Source organism: Aythya ferina (assembly GCF_964211825.1).
Source record: "Aythya ferina genome assembly, chromosome: 1".
NCBI classification, from domain to species: Eukaryota; Metazoa; Chordata; class Aves; order Anseriformes; family Anatidae; genus Aythya; species Aythya ferina.
In genome coordinates, this window is record NC_140296.1 from 20,567,942 (window position 1) to 20,586,245 (window position 18,304).

The 18,304-nt window shown below is 40.3% G+C and overlaps 1 protein-coding gene across 1 annotated transcript in view; it reads right to left on the reverse strand.

Annotated features, from left to right (window-relative positions):
• The window catches only part of MIPEP (mitochondrial intermediate peptidase), a 75,785-nt gene that overhangs the window by 48,871 nt on the left and 8,610 nt on the right, over positions 1 to 18,304 (reverse strand). The window contains exons 7-10 of the mRNA XM_084497679.1: positions 14,708 to 14,864; positions 14,242 to 14,290; positions 13,555 to 13,615; positions 12,966 to 13,018 (exon numbers count right to left, since the gene is read on the reverse strand). Coding sequence (XP_084353805.1) covers positions 12,966 to 13,018; positions 13,555 to 13,615; positions 14,242 to 14,290; positions 14,708 to 14,864 — 320 coding nt within the window. The remainder of the gene's footprint in view (positions 1 to 12,965; positions 13,019 to 13,554; positions 13,616 to 14,241; positions 14,291 to 14,707; positions 14,865 to 18,304) is intronic.

Consider the following 18,304-nt stretch of genomic DNA (forward strand, 5'->3'; position numbering starts at 1 on the left):
CTCCAAAAGCATTGGCTGGTACTCCTTGCCATGCACGGTCTCCACAGATCAAAAACATGCCAGAGAGAAGCACCACAGTCGCCGCTGCTTCCATGGTTACGTCAGACAGGCTGCAGGGTCCTGATGTCCGTCCCTCTGCTCTGTGCCGACTCGCCACACGGTGAGCTCCAAGCGCAGCGCTGCTCGTGGCGGTGACTGAGGGGGGTGGGGAGGCTCCCATTGCCCCGTAGCCCCGAGGCAGCGTTACCATTCTCTCTGAAGGCGGCAGTGGGCAATGCCCAGCTCCAGCACTTCCCGGCAATCCCAGTCGCTCTGTAGCGGCAGCAGCGACTCTCTGCTCAGCCTGATGTGTAGCTAAAGCGCTAGTGACTGTTCTCCAAGGCTTCAATAAATTTTTTAGCAGACTTAATATCATTAATAACATCATCAAACAATTTATCTCCAAATTTACGCCACTCTGTTTGTTCAAAAAACTGTATCAGGATTTGTAAAACAACCCTGCGCTACTGTATATGCTAATAACCCTAGCAAATCTTTTTCTACCATCTTTATCTAAAATACTCCGCTTTTCTAAAAAGCATCTGAACAAATTATACGCCGCTTGTCTTTCATACCTTTATATATACAGTTGCAGCCTTTCCAAAGACCTCGGTGGCGCTTTTCCGGCGGGACCCTTTATAGGCTCATCCCGGGTGCGGGGACTCCCTCCCACCTTCCGAGCTGTGGGTGCGGACTCCACGTCCCTTTCACCTTCCCAACGCGGGTGCGGGGATTCTTGTCCCTTCCACCTCCTGGGCTGCGTTGCAGGACCGGATCCTCCCTTATTCCGTCGAACACGTGGCCCAGGATCACTGCCAGCAGTGTCCAAATCCCGTTCAGACCGGTCCCTGTTCGGGCGCCAATTTGTTGTCGACGGGAGGAAGACACAGACGCTCAATATGAGTGAACAGTGAACTTCAACTTTAATGGATAGCTCAGTCGCCTTTTATCTAGTTCGAACATAATCAACTCATACATATTGCAAAAACTAAGCTCAGGATTGGCTAACATTTCCCGCTCTTTTCAGTTTGTTCCTCCTTCTTTTAGCCACCGTCCCGCCTTAGGGACTTTCCCCATCGCTCAAGGGCATCGTGTCCTTGATCCTGATTGGCTCTCAGCCAGCTGCGTACGTGCCAGACTCCTGTGAGTTGAGTACGGTACTTCACTAGCCCATTGCCTTTTAACTGCCCAACATCCACATGTCCTATTTCACTTAACCATTCCTCCACAGAAGCAAGTATTTTGTGGAGTACCCCAGAAGTCAGTACTGGGTCCAATCTTGCTTAACACCATCATTAATGACCTGGATGAAAGGGGAGGGTGTACACTCTTACCAATGTCTATAAATATCTAAAGTGAAATTGCAAAGAGGACAGAGACAGGCTCTTTCTTGTGGCACCCAGCGACAGGACGAGGCAACGGGCACAAAACAAAACACGGGAGGCTCTGACTGAACATCAGGAAACACTGAAGACTCAGTCACTTTCTTCCAGTGCAGGTGACTGGGCACTGGCACAGGTTGCCCAGAGAGGCTGTGAAGTCTCTCTTCTTGGAGATTTTCAAAAGTTGCCTCTACGTGGTCTTGGGCAGCCTGCTCTGTGTGGTCCTGCTTGAGCAGGGGTTGGGAAGAGGTCATATGGAGCTTAGGACCAAGAACCACACAACTGCTGAGTGAGATAGATTTCAGTTTAATCAGAGAAGCCAAGTTTCATACTAACTGCAAAGGATTAGCATGTTCAGCTGAAATGCTGGATTAACATGTGGTTGCTGAGGGGTGAAGGGGAGACATACTCTGAAAGTATTTTTTTTTTTTTCTGTCAAAGAAACTCTTGCTGATGCATAAAAGCAGAAACATACTAGCACGAGAAAGCAGTGATGTTTCTTCATGAAAGAAGAGCTAACACTGACATGTTACGAGAAGACAAGTGTCTATTCCTCATTCTTATCACTCCATGAACATGTCAACTGTCCCCATGAACTCACCTCATGATGAAGAGGAAGGGAAGGAGGCTTTCTGACCGGTATTTTGTAATACACTGTCACTATCTAAAGTGGGGAGAGAAATCAGCCTGTAAAAATTTTGCCTTTTGGAAAAAGCATAATACTTATCCACCCACACATAAAAATAGCACTAACAGACTACACTGGCTTGAGGCAGACTTCCCAGGGGAAATAGTCCCCTACCCTGGCTAACGTTTGAAGATGTCACAATCTAACATTTCGAGTACAATGAGGCTCTGATTAAACAACCTCTTTAATAAAAGCTACACAAAGTTACTATCAGTCACTTCTGATAGAACACTGTCAGGATCAAACATACCGCACATCTAATGAAGTATGTGTGTTGTCCTTCTTGCCAATGGAAAATTGCAAAAAAAATTCTTTGAAAAAACATTTTTAATGTGGAATGCCAAAAAAAAATGTTTCTGGTTCTGTTCCTATTTATTTCTCCATTTCTGCCTGCCCTGCTACACCAATGCACAAACAAAGATCAAAGATGAAGACTGAAAAATCCTCACATAGCACTAGTGTCCTATGACACAAGTCTGACACTTAAATGAATTTGGGACAATCCTGACAGCAGTCACTGGCAACTATCCTGCCTCAAGTTATCTTACAGTCATAGTTTGGTTCTGTCTGGGGTCTTTGTGTTTTTTTTTTTGCTTGTCACTGCAATGTCACAGGAGTTCACAAAATCATAGAATATCCTGAGCTGGAATGGACCCACGAGGATTGTCAAGTCCAACTCCTGGCTCCACACAGGACCACCCAAAATCCAACCACGTGTCTGAGAGCACTGTCCAAATGCTTCTTGAACTCTTGAATGCTTCTTGGAGCCTGTCCCAGTGCCCGAGCACCCTCTGAGAGCAGACCCTTTCCCTAACCCCCAGCCTGACCCTCCCCTGTCCCAGCTCCATGCCGTTCCCTCGGGTCCTGTCGCTGTCCCCAGAGAGCAGAGCTCAGCGCCTGCCCCTCCGCTCCCCTCGTGAGGGAGCTGCAGGCCGCTATGAGGCCTCCCCTCAGCCTGCTCTGCTCGGGGCTGAGCAAACCAATGGACCTCAGCTGCTCCTCACACATCTTCCCCTCTGGACCCTTCACCATCTTTGTAGCCCTCCTTTGGATGCCCTCTAATAATTTTGTGTCCTTCTTGAACGCATCCAGAGGAGGGCAACCAATCTGGTAGAAGGGCTGGCAGCCACGTCTTGTGAGGAGAGGCTGAGGACACTTGGGGTGGTGTAGTCTGGAGGAAAGGAGGCTGAGAGGCGACCTCCCTGCAGCTCCCTGAGCAGGGGAAGCACAGAAGGAGGTCTCTGCTCCTTGGTCACCAAAGGCTGGGCTCACAGGAATGGCACAAAGCTGTGCCAGGGGAGGCTCAGGCTGGACATTAGGAAACATTTCTTTAACATGAGGGTGGTCAGACACAGGGACAGGCTTCCTAGATAGGGGGTTAATGCCCTGTGCCTGTCAGTGTTCAAGAGACACTTGTGCAATGCCCTCAGCAATACACTAACTTTTGGGTAGCCCTGAACCAGTCAGGCAGTTGGACTTGATGATCCCTGTAGGTTTCTTCCAACTGAGCTGTTCTATTCTATCCTAATTAATAACACCATTTAAAATTAGTACGGGGAAGCTATCTTCCAGGGAGTGGATAGGACACCTTCAAAATCTTACCCTAATGCCAATTTACACCCACCAACAAGTAATCATTCTGGACATGAAAATATAGATTTAATTCACAGTTTCTGAATTCAGTCCTACCTTATATGCAAACTCTCTTGTCAAATCAAGTAAGACCAACTATCACTGAAGAAAGTCTAACCCCAAACTTGCATTAATTCCAGGAAAACTTTCTCTTTGGGCTTATTTCAAGAATAGAAATTAGCCAAAACCTCAGCTATCTGAAGCTGATGTCCTATAACCAAAAAATCATGTTCCTGGAATTAAGAGATGATCTTGCCTTTCAGTAGCAAAAGCAAGCATATGTCTGACTCCCTTCTGAGCCCCCACCTCCAAGGTTCAATGCTTCTCACTGCAGAATGGAAGGGGTAGCACTAGATAATATTAGAGGACATTGAAGAAAAGGGAAGAAATTCATTTAAAAGCCTTGAATCCTTCCCAGAAAAAGAATATTCAATAAGCAGAACAGGAAACCCTGCGATCTCTCCTAGAGCTGTAAAACTGAAGTCTGGCTGGACGGTGTGGGTGGAAAAGTACTTGGAAGAGCTTGCAGACAAACTACATGCTCCCTTATTGAAGATTCTTGCTTGATTCCAGGCCCTCCAACAGTAGCAACCATTAGCAACTTCATCATTTCCAGATGACAGGAAAAAAAGCATCTGTTTGCTAGCAAATGATTCCCTAACCTCAGTTATTCACAGCTTCATCACCTTAGAGAAACTGCAAGAACACAACAGTTCTCAGGCACAGTATTTCAGTGTTTAAATCCATGCTAATCTAAAACACCATAGCACAACTTCTTGGCAGCAATGGTGACTGAGACTGTGACAGCAAGCCAAACTTCTCTTCCCTCAGCCCTTTGAATTAATTTTCTAATGCTGTTCAAGGATTTTAGGTTGTATCTTCAAAACACTCTGCGACCCTGGCCAGATTATCTAAAAGACCACATAAAACTCCAAGATGCAGACTTTTATCAATACACTCTTTTAACACTTTAAAATACTCTGTAACAAAGACAGAGCTTGTCTGTGTAGGATGTCGAGCCTTTTTGAGGGCTGATCCAAGACTGTAAAATGAATTTCTCCTGAAGCTAAAGGGGAAACTCAAAGTTCACCATCTTCTATCCCAGGTGTGATGCATTTCTTTGATCATTTTTTTTCAAATGTGAAATGTATTTGAAAATGCACACAAAAGCCTCCCAACAAATCCCTACCAAAACAAGGCACTGCACTTCATGTATTTCCCTACAGTTAGAATAAAAGGACAAAAACTTTAGTTAACTTTATATAGTGACTAACCCTATATAAAAAGGAATAGAGTTTCAGAAGTACTTCATCTCAGCCTGCCCCAAAACTGCTCATCAGTCAAAGCAAAGCAATCTTCATAATCTGCACATCAGTAGCCCTAATGTGCACATAATTATCTTTTTATACTACACGTTAAAGCAGCAGCCATTCTGAGAATCACTTTATGCAAGATTTTCAAGCTGTTATCAACTGCGGACTTGAATAGCTGTCTAGCTTTGTTCTTTCTATTTAAAGCAGCTTAAAATTCAAACATACCAGCAAGAAGCAGCTGCTTTAACATCAACGCTTTCTGGTCACTCTTTGGCAAGCTGCCTCTGCACTTCTTCAGCCAAGTTACAACTTTTATCTCCAACAGGAAATGCATTCAAGTATTTTTGAGAAAAGAAATCAGAAAGGAAGTCATTACCACCCAAACTGAACTACACTAACAGGCATTCTGCTACCAGTAAAGTTTCTGCTAAGGGTTACTGCTACTAGCAGGAAAGGTTAATGCTCTGGAGACAGCTAAAACCTGCATTGGAAACCAACGAACAATTGGAGCTCCATTTGGCGACAGAAACTATAGAGAAGTGCCAAAAGACAGGTTTTCTTCTGTGCTGTAATTTGCAGCTTGTTTGCTGCACCAGCTAAGCAGACAGGCAGAATTCAATGGGTAGAGTGATGCACATGGCATACTAACACCACCAGCACAGCATTTCACCTTTGTCTCCAAAGCTGACAAATACATGGAAACACAGTTACAGTACTTCCTAAGGAAGAGAAAGGGTACAAGTCAGCTAAACAAGCAAGGGCAAGAACAAAACATCCTGTTTCGATGTCCCGTCCCTTAAAACCTGAGTTCTGGGCCACTTTAAGGTGATTCAGAGTGCTTAAAATAGGCACCCAGGATGCCTGTGTCCCCACAGAAAGGCAGATAAAAATATAAGGCCACTCATACTCAGGTATGTCTGAGCTCTTGCTCCTCTCTGGAACTTAGGCTTCTGACTGGTCTGCATACCTGAATCCCAAGATGATGGACAGCACAGCACTTCCTTTGAAAAAAATTTGGAAAATGGTGATGTAAGGACAGCAGTCTGATGCCTCAGAACAGCACTTTGCAGAGAAATACATACTCAGGTCAAAAATTTCCAGTTATGGTAGCTTTCTTCTAGGGTGTCTGAGGTCAAAAACACAGGTATGGATTGGTTTTTGATACCTGCAGTACTACAGTTGGTTTTCTGAACCACCGTTGAACTTGAACAATTAAATTTTCTTAAGCTTTTTTATGTGAAACGTAAATGATCTGACTGCACTTCTGAAAGAGCAGGAAAAAGAAAGTAATATTTCTATTACAGACATACTAACTAGAAAACACAGTTATTAATGTGAAAGTTCACTTCCAAAAATGAGGAAGGCATTTTTACATCACCAGATATTTAAAAAAAAAAAAAAAAAAAAAAAAAAGCTTATAGCTTAGATGTGGGAAATACTATATTCCCTAAAAAAAAAAAAAAAAAAAAAAAAGGGTGCCAGCAGAGAAATCTTGCTCTGAATGAATCAAAAACATATGTGAACTCATCTTTACAGAGAAAAAGAGTATTTTCCTCTAAGCTAAACTATCTGTTAGATACTTCAGGTTATATATATATAAAGAATTAGAAATAGTCCTTTTCATTGTAATATCAACCTTTACTTGGTTGATCCTGTAAAACTGCACAATGCAGGTTATGCTCAAATGTCCAAAACTGAAAGACTGAGACAAAAAAAAAAAATGAACAAAAGAAGTTTGTTCTGCTTTCATTTTGTTTTAAACCATATGCCAGTAGCCTACTTCACTCTGAATGTCTGGTTTTAAACCCCAAAGCATTTTTATTTATAACAAACCCCAGAAAGAATGAAAATTTTCTTATGTACTTTATGTCAGAACGTAAGCTCAGAAACTTTACAAAGAGAAATCTCAGTACTCTGCTAAAGAAAGTAGCAGTATCAAAGAAAACAGTAGTTTCTTTGATGTAAATTCCTGCTTTATATTAAAGGATAAACTATGCTCAAAAATCCAGACACCTTACTTTTGCAGTATGCAGCCTGGCAGTATTTTTAAAAGAAGTGAAGTAGCCAAACCGATTTAAAAACCAATTTTAAAAAGTTAACTGACACAATGAGGTTTGGTTATTCTTCAAGAACTGCAAGCTTCAAACAAAAAGGCTGTGTCCCTGTGAAGAACAAAGATGTAGTATGTCATTATAAATAATTATTTCTAAGCTTGTATGACTTCACTGAGTCTAAATAAAATACAGACTTCTAAAATCACTTTCATTTAAGCTGTATATTTGAAAAGAAACTAAGACTGTTTTGTGCAGTGCAACTTTAATCTGTTTTATTAACAATGCTTTTGACAAACTTGGACATTAAGGATAGTTAAGTAAGAATCACTCTTCTACAGAGCATAAGGATTCAGACTCAACAATTGCAAATTAGCTGCTTGGCAAGAATTCTTATCAGTGGCTATTAAATGTGGTCCTGGATTTTTTTTTTTTTTTTTTTTTTTTTTTTTTTTTTTTTTTAGAAAATCGTCCTGTTGACATCCATGAAAACACAGAGCACTCAGTTAACTATCTCTAATAAAACAGATTTTCTCAAAACTTTCAAAGAAACTTGAAAAAAAAAAAAACTTGTTAGTAGAAGATAAAAGTAAGATTAACCCCTCGGGTTAACTTAGAAAGATCAAGACAAGGAAAACCCCTTCCAATTTTCACTACATGCCAGACTATGAAATTTAATTCTTTACCTGAAGGGAGATTCTTAAACATGATTTATAGAAGACTCTGGATTTCTCAAAAATTATAATAATAATAATAGAAAATCTTTGTACTCTCATCAGCCATAAACTAGCACCTGTATCTTACCTTATCCTTTTTCTCTGCTGTTAATTGTACTTCATAGGATATTTTAGAGGAGGTCAGGGGGTAATTCAGAATATTGGTTTGCCATTGACACTAGATGTGACTTTTAGATTTGACTTTATTTTCAAATCAATAGCAGTATCTTTGTCCTTCTACAATGTTTTGAATAAACAATTCTTGAAACTTAAATTCTTCTTTTGTACTACTCAGCATGCAAGTAATATATCTGAAAGTCAGGAGGAATGATCACTGATTTTAAAATTTTTTACAGTGTTTTTAACAAATATGCTTTGCCTGTATGATGTTAACTATTTCAAATACTTCTTAAGAGAATAAAATAGCAAACTAAGTACTCAGCAATAACAGGAAGAGCAAAGGTAGCAAATTACTTGTGAAACTCCATTACTAGGATCCTTCAAAACATTTTATATAAACCACCAACAAGTAGAATCTTCTACAGTATACAGCAAAAGAAGTCTGAATACAAAGCATAACTCACAGTTTTTGGAGCCTTTCTCATAATCACAATATGTATTTGTTAGATAACCATTCTACAGTGAAAAACGCAGCATGGTCCTTTCGGTAACTTTCACATTTTCCTCCAAAAACTTTAGTCAACCAGCTTAGTGACTGGTAAGTTAAATATACTTTTTACAGTTATACTAGTTGATTTGATAGAAGACATATCTTGCCGACAATTAGCTAGTTAAAGAATGTTTTCCTTCTTTATGAACAATTTGTTTGAACGATTTCCTGTTTCTTTTTAAATTTTGCAATATTTTTCCATTTCAGTGTTCAGAAGTAACAGTTTTCTTACAGACTCCAAAAAAGTGTCTGAGCTATTTTTCCATATGGCATTCCCAACAAAGAATGTTCTTTTGTAAAATTAAAAATAATGTAGTGGCGGTTTTTAGTGTTTTTAGCCTTTAGAAACATCCAGAGCCTTGTTCAGGTACCTTGGTACTACCCCTGCTCCTGAAAAACCAAAGTGCTGTCTGCTCCCCCTCAAGCATGTACAGTCCCAACAAGAACAGAATTATTCCTAGTTTCTGCTGAGCTCATCACCCCAGGATCCAAAATGCCTCTAGTTGCTGTGGTGGATTCTCTTTCCTACGCAGCAGGAAACTGACTTATTTTGGTATTGATTTGTTCTTCCCCAAGGCCAGTCTTAATTTATTTCTGCAGTCCCAAAGCAACGGACCAGCACAGAGTACAATACCCTGCGAACACATCCCAGTTGCTACTTGAATCAAGTCTTTGACAGTTTGGCAAAAATCCCAAAAGTGAATTATAGCCAACCAAGTCAGCCCAGCCTCAGAAGCAACAAAGGTTAGGAAAACAGGAGCCAACACTGCATATTCTAAGCTCAGCACTGATGATTCTTAGGAACAGATCTGTGCCTCTGTCAGAAGCAGCTTAGTACAATCAGCCCCACCTTCAAGACACATAGCTGACCGTGAAAGCTCTCTTCCATCCCTTTTTTTTTGTGACCCTAAAGAAGTCAGAAAGGCTACTATATCTTTGCAGGATCACGGCTTTGAGAATTACTTATAACTGCAGTAGCACTCACTGAGAAGTAATGGGATTTAATTAATACTCCGGTACTTGCCTGCACTAAAACTCAAGGGTACTATTTTATAATATACATTTTAGACAGACATCTTCTTACTTGTTAGAGGCTGAAGCATGTTCAAGCATTTACTGTTTTATTACGCTCAGCCTGCCAAAATTCTTGAGGTTCTCCTAATTACTCTATCTTCTTTTAAGATACTACTACCATGGATTTTCAGACTTTTGTCTCCAGTTTCTGTCAAATGTACATTTATACTGACATCTATTTTCTCTGCCACTTAAACTAGAGCTACAAAAACATCGTGCTGTTTTAAGTGTGGGTTTAAAGCCAGAGAGGCTACTTAACATAATTTTCAAAAAAAGAAAAAAAAATTGGAAGTAAACTATCCTGTTACCATCAATGGCAGACTTGCTCTTTGAAGTGGGATCAAGTTTCCAGGGAAAAGACTTGGTGAAAGCTGACAGAAACAAAATTTTTGTGGATGAGTTTATAGAAAGAAAAACGTGCTTTGTGAGTTAAGTCTGGAGCTCCCCCTGCTGTTCACACCACAAAACAGCAGGAATATTGCATAACAACTGAAGAAATAGGAAGAAAATAGAAGCAACCTGGTATGACAGCAAATACCATCAAAATTCAATAGTCCAAGTGCATGTAAATATCCTACATTCTTCAGAAGTAAATATCCAGCTCTTAAAACTAATTCTGAGGAATCTAACAAAGGATTTGTTTCCCTAACCTTTTTCTAATACAAAATAAACATGTTTAGACTAAACTACATATACATACATTTAAAATATACAGCATACAGATAAAAAATAATCACATTAGCAAAATATCATGAATTTTAGTGTAATTTGAGAAGAACTGATGCAGCTGACCAAAATCTGGAGAAGAAATCAAAAAATAAAGAAGTAATAGATCATATCATGATCAAATTGTCGTCCAGTGTTTCTTTACAAGTTTGTGTGAAAAAAATGCTTGTACAGACCAAAATAGGGAACAGTGTAGCTACTTCAACAGACATAGGCACTGTCCCATCTCATATTTCTTTCATCCCTTAGAGGCACATGTGACGCACTAGAATGTTGCCAAGTTACTTAATCAAAAACTAAAATCCTGTGAAGCCTTGGCTTTACACCTAGGTTGGTAAAGATTGCCATCTTACGTACCCGACAGTATCTAGGAAGCTGGTTCCTTACATTAGCTGGAGCCACAATGACAAAAGAAACACGCAAAAGCATGCATTTGCTTCTTTTTAAACAGAAACGTTTTACTAAGAAAGGCAGAATATAAAAACATCATTTTGTAGAGACATCATTTTGCATTACAAGTTAATTGGCTCAGTTAGGCAGAGTAACAACAAATAGCCAAATAAAACTCCTGCCAGTAAGAAGCTTTGTGACACATGGCTCTCATCCTGCAGTTCCTGAAGCGTTGGCCTGAAAATACCATAACATCCGAGGGGAGTTCAGGAAAGGGTGTCATCAGAGGTAAGTACAAATGCAAGACAAAGAAGGTGTAAGGTATAAGAAAACACTTAAATAGATCATAAGTGGCAAATAAACACATTAAGGGCACAGACGTGAAACAGCATGTCCCTGTCCTCTGGTTGTTGCATGACTAGTCTCTAATTCTTGGCTAGTTTCATTCATAAAGCACAGCTACTGATAATCTGCAACGAAGAACTGAGCTTTCCTGTTAGGGGCTGATTATCTATTAGCCAGTAGGTTAAATATCTACAACAGGAGCAGAATGAATGTGAAACATTGTTAAGACACTGTCAGATCAGAAGCTTTTCCTGAACACACAGCACTCGGGTAACAGGACTGTAAAAGACCAAGCTCTTGGTTTTTAGCAAAACACCACTGCATGCAATGGAGAGGAAAAGTGCTTTTCCTTCCCTGACTTGTAGATGCTTGTAACAGCTTCGAGAAAAAATACTCCTGCCCAACCCAGAGGGAGAAAAAGGCTGGGCCCCAATCCTGCATTGTAATCAGGGAGGAACTACATGTGTTTAGGAGATTCTTCACACAGACCCGGCTGCCAGACTTGCTGCCTTAATTAATAAAACAGCAAATATACACTACCAATGTCCTGGTCTGTTTTAACTCAGTTCTCCCTTCAGAAAGCTACCAGGCTATTCTTGAAATAAAGTAACTTTCCTGGATCTTTCACAAAGCTCCACAAAGAAATGAAATGCTTTTCTTCCTAGTGCCAAAGTGGGCAGAATAATCTATTTCTAATCATTTGCAACTCAATTACAAAATGGCTAGCTTCATTAGAACATCTACGAAGGACCGTAAGATGGTAACAGAAGGTGCTTCTCCCCAGGAGGCGAAACAAACTCTGAGACTTCTACACACTTCTAGTGGTTTAAGCAGCCACTTCCCAAGCCACACCATAAAAAAGCGATCTGTGCATGTGCTGTGGAGTGCTGCATGCTCCAGGACCAGCTCCAGTGAGCTAACTCAGCAGCTGAACATCCCTCACGCTCCCCTGCATAGTGAGGTCCATGCATGTTGCAAGGACGTGAATGTTGCTGCACATAAATATATCAGCTCCCATCTGAATGTGTGGTAGCTAAAGACAAATCAATGTCACACCTGCTGCTCATAAAACTATTGCCTTGGGATCAAAGTACAAGAAAGCCGTGAATCCAACAGTCAGGACAACTGGTGGAAATCCTTTCATAATGCCACGTCTTTACTATTGCAGCTTTCTGATTCAGAGCAAACTTCTTCCTTTATCAGATTCTTCCAGACTCAGTTTATTCAAAAAACAAAAATGTACAAATCTGCAACAAAGGCAAGATTTTTCCTCCTCCTTTTGCAAGAGCAGCACATTTTAAAAGTATCTTTTATAACACAAATCTGAAAGGTCACCACTGTTGATCTAATAAACACAACATGTAGGGTTCATGCCTTTCAGAGCTGGCATCTCATTACTTGCAAGGACTATTTAAGTTTGTGTTGCAGACTTATTCCACAATCTTTGCAAGAGAGATGAGAATGAATTCTACCCAAGAAGAGTGAAAATCTACTCAAGTTTCTGTTCGAGGTCTGTAGAAGATGCAAGAAAATAGATGCAAGCTCAGCAAAGAAATAAAATACGATTATAATATGAAGAGGAGTTGGATTGTATTCTCAGTGATTCAAAATTTATTTTTAAACATAACTACAGCTCAGCTAGGAGCTAAAAGCATAATGAAAACAAGGATTCTCTATCTGCTCTGAAACTGTTTTATCCTCTTGTATCTTCAAAGGCCACTACTTTCCCGCAAAACAGAGGAGCCAAAACCTCACAGGCATTCCAACGCTAAGAAATGTTGCAAAGAACTGCCCCTTTGGATATTCTCTATTTTTTCATATTAAAGAACATCTTCAAAGAAGGAAATCCTGTTTACATTGAGGACTTTCATTATCCTCAGTGAAATGAATGAAATAAAGACACTCATTTACATTACAATCAGGAACATAAGGAGCTTACCTCTCAGCACGGAGGACGCCACTGTAGTAAGGATGATCCCACGGCATCAATTTCTGAAAGAGAATTCCAGCTTATAATTACAATAATGAACAGCAAGTGAACCCAAAGTAAACGTTTTGTTTCCTTTGCATATTTTTGCAGTTTCTATAAGTCACGGAACTTTAAAACATAGTGGAAAACATTCAGTGCTAAATTCATCATCAGAAATAATATCATATTCCACAATTTGAAGCCTGTTTTTTTGTTGTTTTGTTTTTGTTTTTTGTTTTAAATTTGCTTTCACACCATATTTCTTATTCAAATATGCAGTGGGACTTTATACCAGATTTCAAGAAAAAAAGAGTCCATTAATTTTTTTTTAAAAAGTATTATCACTTTGTATAAACCAACTGCCATCCTGCACTCAATGGCTGTTTTTAATAGTAATAGCAGCTAGGAAGTCAAAAACCATTTAAAACAAGAAAATGGAAAGTACCTCTTTGCAGTCATGATACATGTCGTACACTAAAATTCAGCTGATTTTTCATGTAAAACAAGGTTAGCTTATACTATATTAAAAAAATTCAACATACATGTAAATTTAACTTACTGAATTCCGGGGGTTAAGCTTCATTTTCATCTTTGACATCATTTCAAAGTCTTTTTGAGTTCTGAAAAATATTTTTATGATGAAAGTGATCAGAAAAAAATTTTGAGCAATATAATACAAAGTAAAAGAACATTCTGTCCTAACAAAAGCCTATCATCAAAGACTGTTACTATGCTATAAAATGAAAGGCCCTTACAGTAAAAGAACTTTTCCTTTTTGGAAAAGTTCTCATTTTTTCTCATTCAGGTACCTTCAATCAAGTCTCTCTTATTCTGGTTGTGCCCATCCCCAAGTATTCTCTTTCTGACAATACACCCCATTAATACTCAGCGATGAAACTGTTTTGTGCTGTGTGGAATTAAGGGAAGCAAGCAGTATAAACACAAATTTGCTCACAGATGTAAAATATATGGAGGTGTGCATATGAGGAGAACACAACACTTAACTTTATCACTTAAACTTCTGTGCTGTTGCCTGAATTTCTTGGCACATCACCTGTATTCAGTCTTGGTTGTTCTCTGATCACAGAATTTATTCTAATAGCTCCCCTCAAGGCTCTGAGAAAGTTTTGCTTTTTATTCCATCAGAACCCATAATAAGCAGCAATGACTGACTTTCGAGTCCATGAGTCCCTCTGTTCTGGGAATAAAACTATGCTTACAAAGTAACTTAGTGAAAAAGACATACCTTTTAGACAACTGGTCAGAAAGCTTCTCCAGAAACTGTGTTACTGTCTCTAGAAGTAAAAAAGAAAAAAAAATAGAAAGTGACTCCATCCCTTAAAAGGCGTTAAGTTCAGATCAGAACATCCCGAACAAAACAAGTGTCCCTAGAACAAACTACACTATTGACCACTATGTCATTATTTCAAGTCAATTCAGTACCACACTCTCATTGTTATATGCTGGAATAATGGAAACTTCCTAATCTAAGGAGTGAACACTAATTCTGAACAAAAGCACTGATCCCCACTTGGTAAGTACTGCCATTTACTGAAAACATGAGTACTTCCCATAGCTAAGTGTAACTGCAACGAGAAACTTCACAGGGACAAATATGTGTAAACTTAGCAAAACAAACGAGCAGCTTTTAACTTCATACCTAACACAGAGCATTTGATTTCTCAGCATATCCTTCCCCATACGCCTTATACCTGGATTTTTGGCCATTGTTCCCTGAAGAGCCCTGTGGGCAAAGGTGTCATACCCAACCAGCTGTGCCAGGCTGTTTCGGCTAGCAAGCAGTTCCTCCAAACGGCTCAGTTGCTCAGCATTTGGGTAAAGAAAAATCTTGTAAGCAGCTTCTCGCACCTAATATGAAAGAAAAAAGTCACACTAGTACAGTATAACTCTTAAGGAAACAAGCAATGACATTGAAGATCTGGCATTACAGCTGTATTTCATTGACAGTGGTAAGAAAAGGCCTACAACTTTTTAATAATGCTAATTACAACTGCCTGACAATTACTGCTTTCTTACCCCTCAAAGATGGAATGAGGAAATGCAATGAGACAACCTAACCGTTCAAGTCTGCTAAAAAGGGTCCTGTTCTCTACTCCTGTCAACAGTCCCCTCTCTGCTCATGGCCTCTCTCCCTGTGACAACATCTGTGTTCCTCTGTGAGCTGCCTTAACTCACTAAAAGCTCTGAAAATAAACACGAAGAAAGCTAAATTGTCCTCTGCATGTCAGTTAAACTGGCTCCTGAAATGATCTGATAAGAACCAGAGACGGGGGCAGGGGACAGAAAGAAGAGGAAGAAAAACGCTTTATTTCTTTTGAAGCAGCAATCTATTAGTCTGTCCATCTGCCTACAGACAATCCATCTTACCCCTATTTCATGTTATTGTAACTCTCAAAAAAAAAATCATCTCAAGCCTCAGCAACTGTGGTAAAATGCTTTTGTATTTCACAAACCAATTGAGGAAAGCCTTTATTTTGTACACAACAAACAGACTTAAGAAAGACAACAACAACTTATGGTTCCTTTCCTTCAAAATAAGCTTCTCTTTTAGATCAAATACTCAATAAGAATGCAGGCCCTGGGTTTGGAATTGCCACATCACAGAATATCCCAAGCTGGAAGGGACCCACAAGGATCATCGAGTCCAACTCCTGGCTCCACACAGGACCACCCAAAATCAGACCTTATGTCTGAGAGCACTGTCCAAATGCTTCTCGAACTCCAACAGGCTCGGAGCCATGACCACTGCCCTGGAAAGCCTGTCCCAGTGCCCGACCACCCTCTGGGTGCAGAACCTTTCCCTAACCCCCAGCCTGACCCTCCCCATGCCATTCCCTCAGGTTTCTATCACCATTTACCAGAGAGAAGAGATCAGCACCTGCCCCTTTGCTCTCCTCTCATGAGGATGCTGTAGACTAAATATATATGACAACAGTAATTCACAAGTCATTTTGTACCTATTCTCTTCCACCAGTCTTTCATTAAAAAATGCATATAAAGTGAGATACTTCCCCTTCCTTGAACACTGCAGTGTGCCTTTGTGGCTAATGTCAACAGCACACTGAGCTCTGCTAGGAAGAGTACAGACCATGGAAGTGATTACTTCTCCCTGTTTAGTACTTTTCAGACTACATTTCAAGCACTGAATTCAGAGTTGTCCCCAGGACAAGAAAAACACAAAGTGGAGTTGGTCCAGCATATGGTCACCAGTACATGCAGGGGCTGGAGCACATGACTCCGAAAGGAGGCTGAGAGAGTGGCATTTCACCAAACCAAGGAAGAAATGTCTCAGGAGAGATCTTAATCTTGAACTACTTGGAGGCGCAGAACAGGAGGATGAGATGTAATGGACACAAGCTGGCAGGTAAAAATTTCTAATTTAATACCGGGAAAAAAAAAAAAAAAAAACAATGAGAGTGGTCAAACACTAGGGTACGGCTTGTCCAGAGATAGTGCAATCTCCATCCCTGAAAAGCATTCAAAACTCACCCGGAAAATGGCCCTGAGCAACCTGATCTGCTTGATCTTGCTCTGAACAGGCTCAAGCTTGAACTGACAAGTGTCATAGATCCCTTCCAACCTGAATTTTATGATTTCCAAAGAGCTTCTCCAAATACCTGACTCAGAGAACTGCATTCTTTAATTGATGTATTACTTGTAGCTTCAGTAGCAATTCTGCAGATCATACCATTTCCAGGGCAAGTTTATAGATGACTTACAGTGAGTATTACTCCTTTATCTACATCCCCTCAGTGCCATAATTTTAATTAAATTTTCATTTCCTACAGAGAATAAACACTACAGCTTGGGTTCTACCACAGTCAGCTTTTCTCTTTTTCATGATAAAAAAGATTTCAGAGTCACCCTAATTGCTCTATGGAAATGAACACAGAACACTGAAGAGTTGTGACTCAAGGAATGTGCGACATCTTGAAGACTGAAGAACCACTGCCACATTTTAAAGAGTCTAAGTTCATTTCCAATTTATGAACACTTTCTAAATTAATTCTATTAAGAAAAGCATCATCAGTGATAACTAAAATTGTCGGATCTATTCCTCCTAATCTGACACAATGTGCAAACTTAGTGTGCAAGCAGTGTCACCTCCTCTAGGTCATTGACAAAGATGTAAAACAGGACAGGCCCCGGGAGAGACCCTGCAACACTTCTTTCATTACCAGCCTTTCAGGAGAGTATAACACATTAATCACCACTCTCTGAATCTAATCACATCATTAATTTTTTACACATCTGGTTGTCCATCAATACAGACTAATCTAACTTGGATTGCTCCTTGATCCATCTTCCCAGGGACCAAAGTGAAGCTAAACTGCCTGTAGCTCCCCAGATTGTTTATTTGATCTTTCTGAGTATGTTGTGGGTGGAACATCTCATTTCCACAAGTTACTGGCGTTCTTCCTTGGTCTTCACAGCCTGCCAGGGACATCAAGCCTTTCAAGGACACCGAGCCAGTTCTCTCCGAACCTTTGGATGCTGCCCGTCTGACCCCAAGGACTTGTGCAGGTTGAGTTCTCTCAAGTCATCCCAAACTCGGTCCTCATCTACAGCTAGCTGTTCTTCTCTCGGAACTCTTCCAGTAAGTACAGAGGCTAGGAAGACCTTGTTGGTGAACACTGAGGCAAGGAAAGCAATTAGCATCTCAGCCTTATCCGTGTCTACTGTAACTACGTCACCTAACTCAGTATTAAGGCCACATTTTGCTTGTTCAGCCTGTTGGTGCTCAAGCAGCAGTAGATGCTCTTCTTGTTGTTTTTGATGTCTTTTTCAAGTCTCCACTCTAGTTGAGCTTTGGTCTTCCTAATACCATCCCCACATGTACAGGCAGTGTTTCTAGATTTCTCCCTTGTGCCTTGTACCTGCTTCCACCTCCTGTCTGCTGCCCTTTGGAGATGAAGCTCTGCCATGACTTCCCTACTGGCAGAGCCTGGCTCCTGCTAAGTCTGCCTGGCTTTCTAATTCTCAGCATAAGCTGATAGCGGGTATCCTCGTATCATTTTTGTCCTTGGATGTTATCTTTAAAGAACTGACAGATTTCCTGAGCATCTTTACCTTTCACAGCTGCATCCCATGGGATCCCACCTCCCAGTTTACTGAATAAACCGAAGCATGCTTGCCTGAAATCCATGTTCTGAATTCTGCCTCTCTTCTTCCTTAATCCATTCAGGAACTTCACCTCCACTATTTCATAGTTGCCACAGCCACAGCTGCCATCGATTACCATATTCTAGAACAGTTCTTCCTTGTTACTCATAACATCATAGTCATAA